General features: G+C 39.0%; 1 protein-coding gene across 1 annotated transcript in view; it reads left to right on the forward strand.

Moving 5' to 3' along the window:
• The window catches only part of RNF17 (ring finger protein 17), a 118,980-nt gene that overhangs the window by 14,629 nt on the left and 85,819 nt on the right, over positions 1–18,532 (forward strand). The window contains exons 8-13 of the mRNA XM_067016276.1: positions 9,035–9,206; positions 10,416–10,492; positions 10,769–10,843; positions 15,022–15,332; positions 16,430–16,507; positions 18,024–18,182. Of these exons, the coding sequence (XP_066872377.1) occupies positions 9,035–9,206; positions 10,416–10,492; positions 10,769–10,843; positions 15,022–15,332; positions 16,430–16,507; positions 18,024–18,182 (872 nt within the window). The remainder of the gene's footprint in view (positions 1–9,034; positions 9,207–10,415; positions 10,493–10,768; positions 10,844–15,021; positions 15,333–16,429; positions 16,508–18,023; positions 18,183–18,532) is intronic.

The raw sequence follows: 18,532 nt of genomic DNA on the forward strand, positions 1-18,532 counted from the left end.
CTGCCAAACTGCGTTCTATGGTGGCTACACGTTACATTCCCACCAGCAGTGCACAAAGGTTCCAATTTCTCCACATCCTCACCAACATTTGTTGTTTGTTTTAAAAAGATGAGCCGCTTTCAGAATGTGAAGTGATGTCTCATTTTTGGATTTGACTTACATTTCCGTAATGACTGGTATTGTAGAGCACATCTTTTCATGTGCTTATTAATTGACCATTTGTTTATTTTCTCTGGAGAGGTATGTATTCCAGTCCTTTGCCCAATTTTGATTTGGATTATTTGTTGTGGTTGGAGTAGGAGTTCTTTATACATTGTGGATGTTAGTCCTTTATCAGATACATCATTTTCAGATATTCTCTCTTTCTGTGGCTTTCCTTTTGTTTGTGTTTTTTAAAAAAGTTTTTTATTGGAGTATAGTTGATTTACAATGTTGAGTTAGTTCCAGGTGTACAGCAGAGTGATTCAGTTACACATACATGTATTCTTTTTCAGATTCTTTTCCACTGTGGGTTATTACAAGATACTGAATATGGTTCCCTGTGCTCTACAGGAGGTCCTTGTTGTTTATGTACTTTATACAGGGTAGTGTGTATCTAATAATCCCAACCTCCTAATTTATCCCTCCCTCCCTTTCCCCTTTGGTACCATAAGGTTGTTTTCTATGTCTATGAGTTGGTTTCTGTTTTGTAAGTAAGTTCATTTATATTATTTTTTAGATTCCACATAAAAGTGATACATGCTATTTGTCTTTCTCTGACTTCACTAAGTATAATATTCTCTAGGTCCATCCATGTTGCTGCAAATGGCATTACTTCATGCTTCTTTATGGCTGAGTCGTATTCCATCGTATACATATATCACATCTTCTTTATCCATTTCATCTGTTGATGGACACTTAGGTTGCTTCCATGTCTTGACTATTGTACATAGTGCTTCTATGAACATTGAGGTGCATGTGTCTTTTTGAATTAGAGTTTTCATCTTTTCCAGATATGTTCCCAGGAGTGGGATTGCTGGATCATATGGTAGCTCTATTTTTAGTTTTTTAAGGAACCTCCGTACTGTTCCTTCATAGTGGCTGTATCAATTTCCATTCCCACCAATAGTGTAGGAGGGTTCCCTTTTCTCCACAGACTCTCCAGCATTTATTATTTGTAGACTTTTTGATGATGGCCATGCTGACCCATATGAAGTGATACCTCACTGTAGTTTTGATTTGCATTTTTCTAATAATTAGTGATGTTGAGTATCTTTTCATACACCTGTTGACCATCTGTATGACCGTCCTCTTTGGAGCAATGTCCCTTTAGGTCTTTTGTCCATTTTTTGATTTTTTTTTTTTTTATATTGAGCTGTATGAGCTGCTTGTATATTTTGGACATTAAGCCTCTGTTGATCACATCGTTTGCAAATATTTTCTCCCAGTCCATAGGTTGTCTTTTGTTGTTTTGTTTATGGCTGCTTTTGCTGTGCAAAAGCTTGTAAGTTTGATTAGGTCCTATTTGTTTATTTTTGCTTTTATTTCTTTTGCCTTCAGAGACTAACCTAAGAAAAAACACTGCTTCTGTGGCTTGTGTTTTCACTCTCTTGATTGCATTTTTTGATCCAAAAAAGTTTTTAACTGATAAAGTCCAGTTTATCTGTTTTTTCTTTTGTTGCCTGTGTTTTGATGTCATATCCAAGAAATCATTGCCAAATCTAACATCATGAAGTTTTTCCCCCCTGTGTTTTCTTCTAAGAGTTTTATAGTTTTAGCTCTTACATTTAGGTCTCTGAGTCATTTTAAGCTAATTTTTGTATATAGTGTAAGGGAAGGGTCCAAGTTATTCTTTCCCATATGGATATCCAGTTTTCCCAGCACCATTTGTTGAAAAGACAGTCTTTTCTCCATTGAATGGTCTTGGCACTCTTGTCAAAACTCAGCTGAACCATATATGTGAAGGTTTATTTCTGAGCTCTCTTTTCTGTTCCGTTGGTCCATCTGTCTGTCCTTGTGGCAGTAGCACACTGTTTTAATTACTGTGGCTTTGTAGCAAGTTTTGAAATCATGATGTGTGAGCTTTCCAACTTTGTTCTTTTTCAAGGTTGTTTTGGAAGTTTAGGGTCCCTTGAGATCTCATGTGACTTTTAGGATGGGCTTTTCTATTCTACATGAAATATCATTGGGATTTTGATAGGGATGGCTTTGAATTGTAGATTGCTTTGGGTATTGACATCTTAACAGTATTAAATCTTCTGGTTCATGAACGTGGGAGATCTTTCCATTTATTTTGTCTTCCTCAATTTCAGCAGTGTTGTGTAGTGTACAAGTCTGTTGCGTCCTCGGTTATGTTTATTCCTGAGTATATTCTTCTTTTTATTCTGTTGTAAAATGAATTGTTAATTTCCTTTTCCAACTGTTCATTGTTAGTGTGTAGAAATGCATCTGATTTTTTGTGTGTTCATTTTGAATCCTACATCTCTGCTGAATTCGTTTATTAGACCTACTAGTATTTTTGTGGCATCTTTACCTATGAGATCATGTCATCTGCAAAAAGAGATCATTTTCCAACTTCTTGTAAATTTGGATGGCTTTTATATCTTTCTTTTTTTTTGCCTATTTACTCTGGCTAGAACTGACAATGATGTATTAAATAGCAGTGGCAAAATCTCACATCCTTTTCTTGCTACAGTTCTTAGAAGAAAAGCTGTCAGTCTATCATCTAATGTAATGTTAGCTGTGGGTTTTTCTTGTATAGCCTTTATTATGTTGATGTAGCTTCCCTCAATTCCTAATTTGAGTATTTTTATCCTGAAAGGTGTTCAGAACATCACATCCTTTTTCTCTGTCATTTGAAACGACCCTGTGGGGGGTTTTACTTGTTTCTGTTAATGTGTATAACATTAATTGATATTCATATGTTGAAGCTTCCTTCATTCCAGGGAATAAATCCCACTTGGCACGATGTGGTATTTTTTCACTATACTCCTGATTCAATTTACTAGTATTTTATTGAGGATTTTGCATTCATACTTGTAAGAGACATTGATCTATAGTTTTCTTGTAGTGTGTTCATATGGCTTTGGTATGAGGGCAATGCTGGTCTCATAGAATAAGTTAGGAAATGTTTTCTCTGGCTCTTCAGTTTTTTGGAAGAGCTTGAGGAGGATTGGTATTAATTCTTCATAAAAGTTTTGGTGAAGCCATCTAGTCCAGGGCTTTTCTTTTTGGGGAAGGTTTTGATTAGTGATTCAATCTTCTTACTTCTTTTCGGTCTGCTCAGATTTTCTGTTTCTTCATGATTCAGTGTTTGTAGGTGGTGTGTTTCTAGGAATTCGTCCATTTCGTCTAGGTTATCCAAGTTCGTGGCAAACAGTTACTTACAGCACTGTTTTCAAATACTTTTTGTTTCTGTAAAATTGATCATCCTATGCCTACTTTATATTTGATTTTAGTAAGTTGGCTTTTCTCTTGTTTTCCTAGATAGTGTAGCTGAAAGTGGTCAATTTTGATCTTCTCAAAGAACCACCTTTTGGTTTCTTTGATTTTTCTCTATTTTATCCTATTTATTTACTTATTTCCACTCTAATCTTACTCCTCCTTCCTTCTGCTAGCTTTGGGTTTAGTTTGTTCTTTTCTGGTTCCTAAGGTGTAAAGTTAGGTTGTTGGTTTGCCATGCCTTTTTTAATGTGTTTACAGCTGTATATTTCTCTTTTAGCTCTGCTTTCACTGCATCCCATAAACTTTGTTTTTCCATTTTCATTTGTCTCAAGATATTCTACTTGTGTTTTTTTTCTTTGATCCATTTGTGTTTAGTAGTATGTTATTTAATTTCCACATATTTGTGAATTTTCCAGTTTCCTTCTATTATTGATTTCTAGTTTCATTCCATTGTGATCAGAAAAGATACTTTGTATACTTTCAGTCTTTTAAAATGTATTAGGAGTTCTTTTTTGCCCTAATACGTGGTCTAACGTGGAGAGTGCTCCGTGTATGCTTGAGGAAGATGTGTATTGTCTGTCATTGGGTGGAGTGTTTGTATGTTAGGTCCATTTGGTCTACAATGTTGTTTAAGTAGTCTGTCTTCTTACTGATATTCTGTATGGTTTTTCTGTCCACAATTGCAAGTGTAGGATATTGAAGTCTCCACCTATACTTGCAGAGCTCTCTCTTTCTCCCTTATTACATCAATGTTTGCATCATATATTTTGGGCCTCTGGTGTTTGGTACATATGTATTTATAATTGTTCTATGTTAATGGTGAATTGACCCTTTTATCAGTCTATAATGTCCTTCTTTGTCCTGTAACAGTTTTTGACTTAGTGTCTATTTTGCCTGAAATTAGCATAGCCACCCTAGCTCTCTTTCGGTTACTATTTGCATAGAATATCTCTTTCCATCCATTCACTTTCAACCTATGTTTGTCTTTAGGTCTAAAATGAGTCTCTTATAGACCTAACTATATGCTGTCATTAAAAAAAAAAAAAACAACCCAGTCTTCTCTGGTGGTGCAGTGGTTAAGAATCCGCCTGCCAATGCAGGAGACACTGGTTCGAGCCCTGGTCCGGGAAGATCCCACATGGCGTGGAGCAGCTAAGCCCATATACCACAACTACTGAACCTGTGCTCTAGAGCCCATGAGCCACAACTGCTGAGCCTGCATGCTGCAACTACTGAAGCCTGGGCCCCTAGAGCCTGTGCTCTGCAACAAGAGAAACCATGGTTATGAGAAGCCTGCGCACCACAACGAAGAGTAGCCCCCGCTCGCTGCAACTAGAGAAAGTCCACATGCAGCAACAAAGACCCATCACAGACAAAAATAAATTTAAAAAAAAAAAAAAAATCTCAATTTTCTTCCACTCTGTGCCTTTTTTTAAATTTTATTTTATTTTATTTTTGCGGTACACAGGCCTCTCACTGTGTGGCCTCTCCCGCTGTGGAGCACAGGCTCAGGACGCACAGGCCCAGCGGCCATGGCCCAGCGGCCATGGCCCATGGGCCCAGCCGCTCCGCAGCATGTGGATCTTCCTGGACTGGGGCATGAACCCACGTCCCCTGCATCGACAGGCGGACTCTCAACCGCTGCGCCACCAGGGAAGATCCCGCTCTGTGCCTTTTAAAAAAAAATTTTATTTAGTTTTAGTTTTGGCTGCATTGGGGCTTCATTGCTGCACGTGGACTTTCTCTAGTTGCGGTGAGCAGGGCTTATTCTTCTTTGTGGTGTGCGGGCTTCTATATATGCCTAATAGCTTTTTTTGTCATTCATTTCCTCTATTGCTACCTTTTCTGTTTACTTGATTTTTTTTTTGGTGGTGACACATTTTGATTCCCTTCTCATTTCTTTTTTGCATATTCTGTAGTTAGTTTTTTTTGTGGTTATCATGGGCATTACAGATAACATCCTCACATCTATTTCAAATTGAAGCTAGCACAACTGAATTGCATACAAAACCTCTACTTTACATTTCCACCCCTTCTTTATGTTTTGTTGTCACAGTTGCATCTTTATACATTGTGTACCCATTGACATAGCTTTATAGTCATTTTATGTATTTGTTCTTTAAATGCTGTGGAAAATATAGAGGAGTCATAAACCAAAATTACAATAATAATACATTTTGTATTTGCCCATGTATTTACCTTCTCCAGAGATGTTGCTCTCTTTCATTTTAACCTGAAGGATTCCCTTTTGCAAAAAACCCCGAATGATCTGATTTAAAAATGAGGGACTGAGGGCTTCCCTGGTGGCGCAGTGGTTGAGAATCCGCCTGCCGATGCAGGAGACACGGGTTCGTGCCCTGGTCCGGGAAGATCCCACATGCCGCGGAGCAACTAAGCCCGTGAGCCATGGCCGCTAGGCCTGCGCGTCCGGAGCCTGTGCTCTGCAACGGGAGAGGCCACAACAGTGAGAGGCCCGCATACCGCAAAAAAAAAAAAAAAAAAAAAAAAATGAGGGACTGAATAGACATTTTTCCAAAGAAGACCTACACCTGGCCAGTGGGTACCTGAAAAGGTGCTCAGCGTCACTAATCGTCAGGAAAATGCAAATGAAAACCACAATGAGATATCATCTCATACCTGTTAGTATGGCTATTCTTGAAAATACAGGAGATAACAAATGGTAGCAGAGATGTGGAGAAATGCAAACCCTTGTGTATTGTTGGTGAGTGTGTAAATTGGTGCAGCCACTATGGAAAACATACGGAGGTTCTTTAAAAAATTAAGAATCTACTAATTCTAATTCTGTTTATTTATTCGAAGAAAATAAATACACTAATTCGAAAAGATAATATGCACCCCTGTGATCAAAGCAGCGTTATTTACAATAGCCAAGGTAAGGAAACAACCTAAGAGTCCATCAATGGATAAATGTTTAAAGAAGATGTGGGGTGTGTGGATGTGTGTACACACACACACATAGATGTCTGTGTATGTAATGGAATATCACACAGCCATTAAAAAGAAGGGAATCTTGTCAGGCCCTAGATGCGGAGAACAGATTGGTGGCTGCTAGAGGTGGAGACCGGTGGGCGAGGGGGGTGAAAGGAGGCAGGAGGTGCCGCCTCCCAGTTACAAAGTAAGTGTGTCGTGAGGGTGCGGCGCAGAGCGTGCGGCCGCCGTTAGTAGCGTGGTGTCACGTATTTGCGAGCCACCAAGAGAGCAGGTCTTGAATGTCCTTGTCACAAGAGAGAACTCTGTAACTGTGGTGGATGGCAGCTGGACACTTTGCAGTATATGCGATTATGAGTGCATAATGCTGTACACTGAAATTAGCACAATGTCATATGTCAGCATACCTCAGTTTTTTAAAATAAAATTTTTTAAGTTAAGTTTTTGAAGAAGAGAATTGGGCGTTTGCAAAAACAGCCACCTCTCCCAGTCTTTGCAGACTGTCTGTTTGCCTGTGCAGCTGAGTTTTTGGATCAGCCTCGGTGAAGGCTTAAGGTACTTTGAGGATTTCTCTGAACATGTATCTTGCATGAGTGTGGCTTGTTTGACTCCTTTGTATTCTTAGCTGTTTACAATGTCTTAATTTCCTAAAGCATCTCATCCCAGCTTCTCCTTTGAGCCTCAGGCAGGCTGTTGTGTGTCTATATCTGTGGTCTCTGTTGCCAGAGCACCTGTAGCTGTTAGTCTCTCTGCAGCCTTCCCAGCTCACTTTCTCTTGCTGCCTGAGTTCCACATTAAGTAAAACAGCTCTTCAGGCAGCCCCCAGGCAAACGAGGACGTTGCGAATAAGGTTTGCTGCTGCCGCTTCGGAGGGAAAGCATTGGGAACTGCATTGCTGTCTGCAGACCAGGACTGCACCATGCTGAGCAGGGCTCTGGGCGAGGTCAAGAAATGAAATTTCCTACTGATTTGACTGTGGGTTTCTCTCAGTTGCACATTTGCTTCATTGCTGTATACCTTTGTCCACTTCCCAGAGTCCTATAAGATTGTTTTAACCAGTTTTTGGCTCTCATTTGAAATCTCCATTGGGGAATGAGGGCTTAGAGTTTCCTAGTCTGCCATTTTGCTGACATCACTCCCTGGGCATGATTTTTTTAGGAATCATCTGGAACTTATCAAAATGACCACTTATCCCCTAAAGAAATGATTTTCATAAAGTATATATATAATTACTAAAAGTTTTTTGGAATACTTCTTCATCTTCAGAGCCTTGTCACATTCTTATTACTCTTCAGCGTGGCAAACTCTCCTTTTTTGAGGCCAGATTTGATTTTGAGGAAATCATTTCATTTATTTGATGAATAAAATAAGCAAGTTAGACACTGTAATTTTTGGTTAAAATACCTTAATTTCCATAATAATTAATTCCACAGTAAATAGAAAAATTTTTGAGAAATGAGGCACAAATAATGAAGGAATAACTCTGTAAGCTTCATGAGTGATTACTTTGAAGATTATAGTTAATCGCTACCTAAGTTTTGGTTTGGTGAAGTCTATTTTAAGGTCTCATTTTTTATATAAATTTATTTATTTTTAATTTTTGGCTGTGTTGGGTCTTCATTGTTGCACGCAGGCGTTCTCCAGTTGTGGCGAGCGGGGGCTACTCTTCATTGCGGTGCGCGGGCTTCTCATTGCGGTGGCTTCTCTTGTTGTGGAGCACGGGCTCTAGGTGCGCAGGCTTCAGTAGTTGCAGCATGTGGGCTCAGTAGTTGTGGCGCAGGGGCTTAGTTGCTCTGTGGCATGTGGGATCTTCCCAGACCAGGGATCGAAATCATGTCCCCTGCGTTGGCAGGCAGATTCTTAACCACTGTGCCACCAGAGACGTCCTGAAGTCTCATTTTAAATTCATGTAATATGTATCTGCTTATGAAATTCTAAAATGTCTAGGTAGGTCCTTGTGAGGAATGAGTACAGATATGTCTTTATAATGGCACAAGTGACTGCAAGATAGCCAGGATTTCTCTCTTACTTTTAAAAGTGATAGAATCGTCTAGGGTCTGTCACACCTCTGCAGTTCTGTGACAGCTATATCTGTGATGTGGTAACTATATCCTTCTACAAAATTTACCTTTTTTCTAGTTTTACGTACGTAGCTTTCAACTATAATAGATTTCAGGGCTTCCCTGGTGGCACAGTGGTTAAAAATCCGCCTGCCAATTCAGAGGACACAGGTTCGAGCCCTGGTCAGGGAAGATCCCACATGCCGCAGAGCAACTAAGCCCGTGCGCCACAACTACTGAGGCTGCACTCTAGAGCCCACGAGCCACAACTACTGAAGCCCGTCCACCTAGAGCCCGTGCTCCACAACAAGAGAAGCCACCACAATGAGAAGCCCGAGCGCTGCAACGAAGAGTAGCCCCCGCTCACCAGAACTAGAGAAAGCCCACGCACAGCAATGAAGACCCAGCACAGCCAAAAATTAATTAATTTTTTTTAAAAAGTGTAATGGATTTCAGTTCAGTTGAAAGCCTCATTAACCATGTTATGTTATTTAAGTTCATAAAGTAGTGAATTTACCTTTTCGGTACTGTTGAGTTACTTTAAATTTACTTTCATAAAAATGTTCATGAAATACTGAAAAATAACTTTATCTTAAATGAAGGAAAAAGAACCTGTGTGAAGAGGTAGTAAGAAATACGGATGATTACTTATCAAATATAATAACGGCTAAAAGATACATTGAAGTGAAAAAAAATGATTTGGATGCAGCTATGAAGATAGCAAGAGAATTAAAATCCACACCTTCTCTAAGAATATACTGTGACCTGAATCAGGTAGTTTTAACAGTTAATAATGTGAATTATTTCTGTGGTGGCTTATATTACCTACTTTGGAATATAATATTTAAGACTTAACAAGAAGAATTTGTTTTTCAGATTATCCTAATTTGTATTGGCATCAGTTTAGAATTCTTAGGTGTTTGAATTCTAAGATAAACATTAATAAACTTGTTTGGCCTTTTATTATTATTTACCACTTAGGGAAATGGTGCAGTAAAGTCTTTAGAACACACAGTCTGAGAACAAGTAGTATGACATGGAGTCGAAAGTTGTTTCTAGGACAGTTGAATAAAAAATGAGGACAAGTAAGAGTAGCGAAGTAAATAGGACTATTTTCTTTTTGTAAACAGTTAGGTATGACTGTCACCTCTTGACCTAGAAACTTACCAAGATGCCATTTAGGTTTTTCTCCCAACCCCCAGCTGTGCACCTCAGGAGACAAGGTGATTCAACTCTGCCCTGTCATCTAACCATGTGCCTAGAATTAGGCAGCAATAGAAACATGTTTCTTATGAGATCGTTTGGCAGGGCGGGATTAACCATCGATCCTCTTTGCTGATTTCTGTCTTGCTCCCGTGGGGTGTAGATCCTACTCTGTTGTCTATGAATCTTCAGGGCCTCATTACCCATAGATGATCAGATATTTGGACTGAACTGAAGTATAAAATAGAAGCCATTGGTTTACCTGCCTCCAGAGTCTTGAACTTTGAAGGAGAAGAGTTTGCCACCATCTTACTTGACCAGGCCTCCCTCCAGCTGTAGTTCTAAGAACAGTAATAGTTCCTGTGTATTACATGTGAAGCATTAGGAGGTGAAAAAAAGTAAAATCTGGTCTTTACCCTAGTTAGCTGCATTAGGAAGATGGGGAAAAAAAAGAGAGAGAAACGTTTGAGGACAGCAGTGCAAGTGCAAAATGAATCTGATCAGAACCCTGATCGTATAGCTGTATCCCATTTATTAACTACTGTCTTTTGTTATCTGTTAATACATATATTCAGAAGATTTTAAATTTCTTTTGGGGAAAAATTCATAAACTCTTAATTGCATCCCTCCCTTTGCTTGCCTAAAATCAAACCCTGAGCACATTAATTAGTGAAAATACCTAAAGGGTATAGTTTTTTTTCTAAAATCTTAACTCTGTTTCAGCAGTATTTATAACAAAGCAAAATGCACATATGAGTGATACTTTTCTTTTGATTTTAGATTATCTGGACTTTGAAATTAACATTTGAGAGCGAATTGTCACAAGTCACCTCTCTAAAACTAAGGAACTCTCCCAAGTAAGTAAGTTATAATTCAGGAGAACGTCATACTTAAATATAAAAATGTATAAGGTTAGATTTATTAAAATAACAAGCAGTTATAAATTGAAAATTTCGATCAAAAAATGTTTCCCAAATTAGCAACCAAATTAAAATAAGTGTAATTTATGATAAATTAGAAAGTTATTTAAATGTTCTGTCTTTCAGAGTTTTTAATGTTAGCAACTGATTTTTATTAGGGAAAGTAATAAACTTGTATTAGAACATTTTTTTATGCTAAGTATTTAATTTTAGGTTGATTATGAATTGCAGTGAGATCATCTGTATGTTCAACAACATGGGAAAGATTGAATTTGAGGATTCAACAAAGTAAGTATGAGAATGGCAATATGCTATTAGTGTCTGACATGGTGTAAGGGACAGAAGTATTATTTGAGACAGAAAAATTGATGTTCAGTGTAATATTTATGATTCAAAAGCTGAAAAATAATATAAAGGGCAAAATGGTTTTTATCAGTTAAATTCCACATAAAATATTTAAGAATTAAAAGACCTAGAAGGGGTCAGCATTCAATGATATATGTTGGAGTCATCTTTTTAAAAAAAAATTTTATTTATTTATTTATTTATTTTTGGCTGTGTTGGGTCTTCGTTGCTGTGTGCAGGCTTTCTCTAGTTTTGGCGAGCAGGGGCTACTCTTTGTTGCGGTGCACGGACTTCTCACTGCAGTGACTTCTCTTGTCATGGAGCACAGGCTCTAGGCACACGGGCTTCAGTAGTTGCAGCATGTGGGCTCAGCAGTGGCTCGCGGTCTCTAGAGTGCAGGCTCAGTAGTTGTGGTGCACAGGCTTAGTTGCTCTGCGGCATGTGGGATCTTCCCGGACCAGGGGTCGAACCCGTGTCCCCTGCATCGGCAGGCGGACTCTCAACCACTGCGCCACCAGGGAAGCCCTCCAAGTCATCTTTGAGATTCATTCATTCAGCTAGCATTGAACACTGATGTTGTGCTAGGCACTGACACCCTAGATACTGAGATTTATGCAGAGAAGTTAAAGTAAGTAGAGAATGATACACATAAATAATGAAGTACATAATTGCTATGATAGTAGTTTGTGCAGAATTTAATGGAGATGCAAAGGAAGGGAATGATCAGTTCTTTGAGATGTAACGGGTCTTGGGAAGAGGAGCTTTTGTTTTCCCTCATCCATGACAAATGAGTAGCAGTTGGAAAGGACAAAAGGGAGGCAGGCGTCTTTGCAGAAAGAACTGTACGGGTAGTGAGATCACATACTACATTCAGGGACCTGCATGTATAATTCCATATGGCAGAGGATACATAGAGACTGAATCCTAAAGACTTTGTTGTGTGGTGGTATTTGGACTTTATTTCTTAGACCTGTCCTATCCAATATGGTAGCTGCTAACCACGTGTGGTCATTTAAATTTAAGTGTAAATTAATTAAAACTAAATAAAATGAAAAATTCAGTTCTTTGGTTGCAGTAGCCACATGTCAGGTGCTCATTAGCCATATTTGGTTAGTGGCTGTCGGATAGTGCAGCACAGTTTTATTATTGCAAAAGGTTCTGTTGGACAGCACAGCTGTAAATAATAGAAAGCCACTAAAAGATTTTTAGCATGAAAATAGGAATAATTAGGGTACATTTGTAGAGGATAACTCTAGTGACCATAGGGGGTTCTTTGGAAGAATATGAGTCCAGAGGCTGAAGGATGGGTTAGGCTGTTATATAAATTGTCTCAGCAAATGATGAGAAACCAAATGTAGGTAGTAGCACTGGAGAGGAACAGATAGACAATGACAAATGCTGAATAGGGAAAAGTGGTGTAACTTAGTAACTGTCTGGGTGTGGGGAATGAGGAAAAGGGAAGCATCCTCAGTGATTTATAGGCCTATATTTGGTGATGAATTGTGGCATTATTCACCAAGTTTGGAAAAACAGGAAGAAAAGAAGTTGGGAGGGGGAAGATAGTGGGATATGTTGAGTTACTGTTGTTTACTAGGTATCTTGGGAGAAATGTCCAGAGGGAAGTGAGCTCTATGTGCTGAAACTTTACAGGAGGTTCTGAATTTCATTCTTGGTTTAGGAGTAGTCAGAATGTAAATGGTTTATTAGCCCCAAAAGAAAATAAGTTTATTCAGTTGTAGGTGGTATGACTCCTAAGGAAATCGTCCCCCAACAAGCATAATGTTCATTACTCTGAGGAAATAATGAGGGTCCAGCCCACAGCCTTACAAGCTCAGAAACTGATATGAGCAGATCTTACTCTAAGCCAGGTAACCTCATGTAAGCCAAGTTCACAAAACTGACATATAGTCAGAATTCCAGTTTATTAACTTAAGGGGCAAATATAATTGCCACAGGGACTAGAATACACGTTGGCATTCTTTTCCAATATCCAGAGAGACACAAGAAGCCAAATCATCAGAAGTTGCTTTGTTTGAGGTGTTCTCTGAATAAACGGAATAAGGTTTATCGAATAGCTGAACAGTATTGGTCCTGGACAGCTCGCTACATTCCTTTCCCCCCAGGGAAGACCTTGCCAGAGGCCTCAAGTACCAGTCCTTTGGCTCGGCTCGTCTTCCCCGCCTGTGGAGCCCTGGCCTCCATTTGCCTCTGTGACTGGACTTTTCCCACTTTGGTGGATGATCATCCTTTCCAGTCAGTACATTCTTCTAGCTATTTTCATAACTTGAACATGGTTACTATCAAATATTTTTTAATACTAAAGGGTATATTGTCTCTTCAAGAGTCTGTGTTGATCTTGCCTTGGTTTTAAATTTAACTCAGAAGTCTTTTAAATTTCTTCCTAGTTTTTAGGGAAAGTATCACTGTAGCCTGCCTCTGCTGATGATGGGTGGTAATTAAAGAATGGGTTTGCCCAGTGAGAGCAAGTACTGAAGTGGGTCAGGACAGTGCCCTGGAAAAAATATTAAATTTTAAGACAGGGAAAGGGTAATCTGCAACAAAACAAAACCAAGAAGGGGTAGGAGAGAATGGTGTTCTACAAGTAAGAGGAGAAGTCTGTGAGACAGGTTGGTTGGCGGCATTAACTGTCTCAGTAAAGCCAGACAAGAGTTACTGTAAAAAGAAATGTTTTAGGTTACAGAGTTGTCAACCGATATGAATCCTCGGAAGCTATTTGGACCTTTAGTCAATGTGTATTAAGAGATGGGTAAGATAGGTCTGCTGAATCCAGTTGACTTTTTAGGTTCTTACTTCTGATTTCATTTGGCTGCTTCTTCTTCTTTTTTTTTAATTTATTATTTATGTTTGGCTGCGTTGGGTCTTCATTGCTGCACGTGGGCTTTCTGTAGTTGCGACGACCAAGGACTACTCTTCGTCGCAGTGCGTGGGCTTCTCACTGCGGTGGCTTCTCTTGTTGTGGAGCACGGGGTCTAGGCGTGCCGACTTCAGTAGTTGTGGCTTGTGGGCTTAGTTTCTCCTTGGCTGTGGGATCTTCCCGGACCAGGGCTCGAACCTGTCTCCCCTGCATTGGCAGGTAGATTTTTTTTTATTTTTTTATTTTTGGTGGTGGTACGCGAGCATCTCACTGTTGTGGCCTCTCCCATTGCGGAGCACAGGCTCCAGACGCGCAGGCGCAGCGGCCATGGCTCACGGGCCCAGCTGCTCCGCGGCATGTGGGATCTTCCCGGACCGGGGCACGAACCCGTGTCCCCTGCATCGGCAGGCGGATTCTCAACCACTGTGCCACCAGGGAAGCCCGGCAGGCAGATTCTTAACCACTGCGTCACCAGGGGCGTCCTCGCTTGGCTTCTTAAATGGTGATCTCTGAAGAAGCTAAATGTGTCATGGATTAACGAAAATTAAAGCTTTTGAGAATCTCATTTTTTTGATAGAATATCTATACTTTTAGATTTGATAGCCCATATCTGTGTGGATTTATGAAGAAGATAAATTTGTAGATTAGTGGCTATTGAATAATCATACCCAAAGGATTCAGACTGATGGTGATTTTTAGCCTAGATGGAGGTTTCTAGTAATTTGCTCAGGATTGTACCTCTCACTGCTTCCTGCACTTTATTTTTAAGCCAGTGAATTAAAAGAAGAAATAATCTTAGCATAGTTTAAAATCAAACACCTAAGCCAAATCAAAATTTGGATAATTGAAACTGAAAACCTACACCCACTGTTCTTTTAGGATCAGGTCATTGTGACATGACTGTATATCGAGTTCTTTCTTTAGCTTCTCCTGGGTTTTACCTCTTGTTGACCCTTTAAAATCCCTGGGCTTGCTTGGGAATGGGCAGAAGTTTCCGGATAATGGGAATGTTCTAAAATTAGATTGTGGTGATGGTTACCCAACTCCAAATTTCGTAAAAATTAATTGGATTTTATAGTGTGTAAATTATATCAGTACAGCTGTTTAAAAAAATACCTGTGGGACACCTATGCAACTTTAACTCTTTGTATGTGTCACAGTACTGTCATGTGGAAAGCGAATGGTTTTAAGGTGGTTATAAAAAAATTATGAAATGATTTAAAGTAGCCTCTGAATCTTTAAACAGATTGGATCCTCAAGAAAGTGAAATGGGACCGAATGTTCAAAAGAAATATAAGCATAAAAAGGAATTTTCTTGTAGTGGTACGTACCCATCACTAGAAAAGAAAAAGCTTGACATTTCTATCCTAACTAGTGAAGCCCCCCCACCAGCTCCTTTGCAACGGGAAAGCAGTGATCCGCATTTAGAAGCAAAACACTTCCCGCCACAGCACGAGGTTGTTGGAGTAACCCCCTGTGAAACCATTGCTGCTCTGCCTCAGGCGGGACCGAGCCCTGATGTGATCATCGAAGAAGTCATCGAAGAAGACCTAGAAAGTGAGTGAAAATAGAAAAGCAAGGAAACAGTATATTGTGTCTGGAATTAGAAATGGAGTTAGTACCTTTTTGTCCCTGTACTTAACATATTGCTGTTACACCTCATTCTGAGTTAATCTGTTGATTCCATGCCCCTGCTTTCACAATTTTCCAAAGTTAGGATAATTTTTAATGCAATAATATAGCTAAACTCTAATATTTGGTTTAATTAGGGTGTTTGACTTTTTAGTGTTCCAGATAGAAACCTCTATATAAGATGAAAATACTATAAATAAATGACAACCATATTAGCAGAAGCAGTCTGATGACTTTGTTCTTAAATTTAAGAATAGCATATCTTAAATCTTTGTTCTGAGATACAGTCCTTTATAAAATGAACTGTCATGAATGTAGTAGCATCTGTTAACATTTGTTAACAGTAGCATTTGTTAACATTTAAATGTATCATAATTATTTGATTAGATTTCCAGTGTTGGTGTTCTCCCCGTCAACATCAGGGTGAGATACTACTGTGTGTAGTTACATTGTCAGTCTTCTTTAGGACCATTTTCAAGATCTTTGGTTTTCTCCTCCCCGCTGCTCCCAGTCTATTTCATTGATTGAGTTTCCAGAAAGGTATATGGTGTTTTGAATACAAAAAAAAAGACATGCTGTTTTCTCTCATTTCCACAATATTATTATTATCACTGATTATCTCAGTGAGTTAAGAGAACTATCAGGACTTTGCCTGCTGATACAAGGGGGTCTTGCCCTTCCAGTATTTTGCCCATGCAAGTACAGCTTTTTGGTTTTTTTTTTTTTGCGGTACGCGGGCCTCTCACTGTTGTGGCCTCTCCCGTTGCGGAGCACAGGCTCCGGACGCGCAGGCCCAGCGGCCACAGCTCACGGGCCCAGCCGCTCCGCGGCACGTGGGATCCTCCCGGACCGGGGCACGAACCCGCGTCCCCTGCATCGGGAGGCGGATTCTCAACCACAGCGCCACCAGGGAAGCCCGCAAGTACACCTTTTTAAACAGTATGTTAAGTATGCCTTTGTCAACGTAATAACACTAATAACAATTGCCTTTATTTTCTCTTTTGACGGAGCATTCTTCACAGATTATCTTGTGGAGACACCTAGATATCCAAAAGAGCCTCTTCAGAAAAAATCATCTGTTCCTTTTGGATCAAAAGCAGGTACGTTAACAACTCTGAACTTGATGCAGCAGAGTTGATACATAGTAACTCTTATGGAGAGGGAGGCAGTCAGTAAAATGAATTTTACTAATAACTGAAACTTATTTATTTATTTATTTTTGCCACGCCGCACGGCTTGTGGGATCTTAGTTCCCCGACCAGGGATCAAACCCAGGCCCACAGCAGTGGAAGCGCCGAGTCCTAACCACTGGCCCTCCAGGGAATTCCTAAAACTTCTTCCTTTTTAATGTTAAAAGTTCTGGCTGTTACTGGCAAAAATATTTCTGAAATTTATAGCACTTCTCTCAGGTGTCTCCCCAGCTAACATCCTTATCTCTGTACCTCATCCTCAGTATGGGTATTATTCTGTGTGAGCTGTATTGGGTGTAGGTAAAATGATCTGTTTGTTCAGTTTTTATCATCTATCTATATTTCAGTTTCTCTAGTCTTTGTTTTTTAAACATTTTTACTAGATGTACTAGGACACCTACATTGTTCAAAAATTAAATATATATATATATTAAAATACCCTGTGAACCTTTTCCCCTAACCTAGTCCCATTCCATTTGTTCCTTCCTCCCTTCCAGTTTCTTTATTCATACTTGAACAAATACGCATATATTATTTTTCTAATTCTCATTTTTGGTTGTTTTTGTACACAAAACATAGCGTGCCATATACACTGCAGTGTTTTTTTAATTCCTTTCTTTTTTCCTTGGTGGTTTTTTTTGGCCACGTCACATGGCATGTGGGATCTTAATTCCCCAATCAGGGATCAAACCTCTGCCCCCTGCAGTGGAAATGTGGAGTCTTAAGCACTGGATGGCCAGGGAAGCCCCTTAATTCCTTCCTTAACATTGTATTCTGGAGATCTTTTCATATCAGTAGAAACACTTGGCTTAATTACTGCTGTATACAAAAAGTTTCTCACTGTCTTTTATTCTGCCCCACCCTTACTTCCACCAAAACACACATTTCTCCCCCTAAATGCTGCTCAGGATGTTGGTTTTCCCAGACTTTTTTTCATACTTCTCCAGCCTGATAAGATTTAAGATTCAAAGTGGCTATGAGCTAATTATTAGTTCTTTCAGTTTAGTATAGTTTAAACAGGATTTTGTTTCTATATTAGAAACATCGTTATCAGTGGGGTTCTGAGCTCCAATTATGGTTATAAATAAATTCTGAAGTTTTGTTGTAATACAGTAGAGTTACAGCGTATACTCTGACTTTAGAACCTAACTAACTACTGGAACTTCAATTCCACTTATTTAACATCTTTTGCAAATAAAATAAAATGTTTGCAGTTCAGGTTGCTAAAGAAATCATTTTGGAAGTGGGATGTGTTTGTTTTATCAGTCTAGTTACTGTTTGGGTTTTGGGTTACCTTTTGTGGGCCTAGGTATTCTAGAGTTTGCAGTGCTACAAGACACAGTCTTTCAAAGGATACTGCATTCAGTTTTTGTGAATTCTTTCCTGACTTTTGGCTTATTAATGTGGTTTAAATATTCTCATCCAGGTTCTCCAGAGCTAGTTTTTGTAAGCCATGTAATACATCCTTGCCACTTCTACATTCGGAAGTATTCACAAATAAAAGAGGCAGCAGTGTTGGAAAAGAAGGTGAATCAGTTTTGCATTAAGAGTGTATACCTTGATCCTTCAGACATTTTGGAGCTAGGTAATGAAATATTACTCTAAGTTAAAATATGAAGCTTATTTAAATATTGTAATATTGGCCAACCCATATAGACTTTTTGTAATACAAATTTGCAAGCATAAAGGTTAAGTTAAATTTTATTTAGGTAACTTAGCTAAGGATTAAAATCGACTGGTTTTTTTGTGTGTGTGCTCAGAGATACCTAGTAGTAATATTATTACACTATACAATATACATAATTCCAGTGTTTTTAATGTCATTTTAAAGTAATTTTAAAATATTTTTAGTATCATTTGCCAAGTTTAACTGGAGTCATACTAATTTGGAACTTGCTTTCTTTTTGTAATGTTCTTTTCCATTATGGTTTATCA

Source organism: Kogia breviceps, chromosome 16 (genome assembly GCF_026419965.1).
Source record: "Kogia breviceps isolate mKogBre1 chromosome 16, mKogBre1 haplotype 1, whole genome shotgun sequence".
NCBI lineage: Eukaryota > Metazoa > Chordata > Mammalia > Artiodactyla > Physeteridae > Kogia > Kogia breviceps.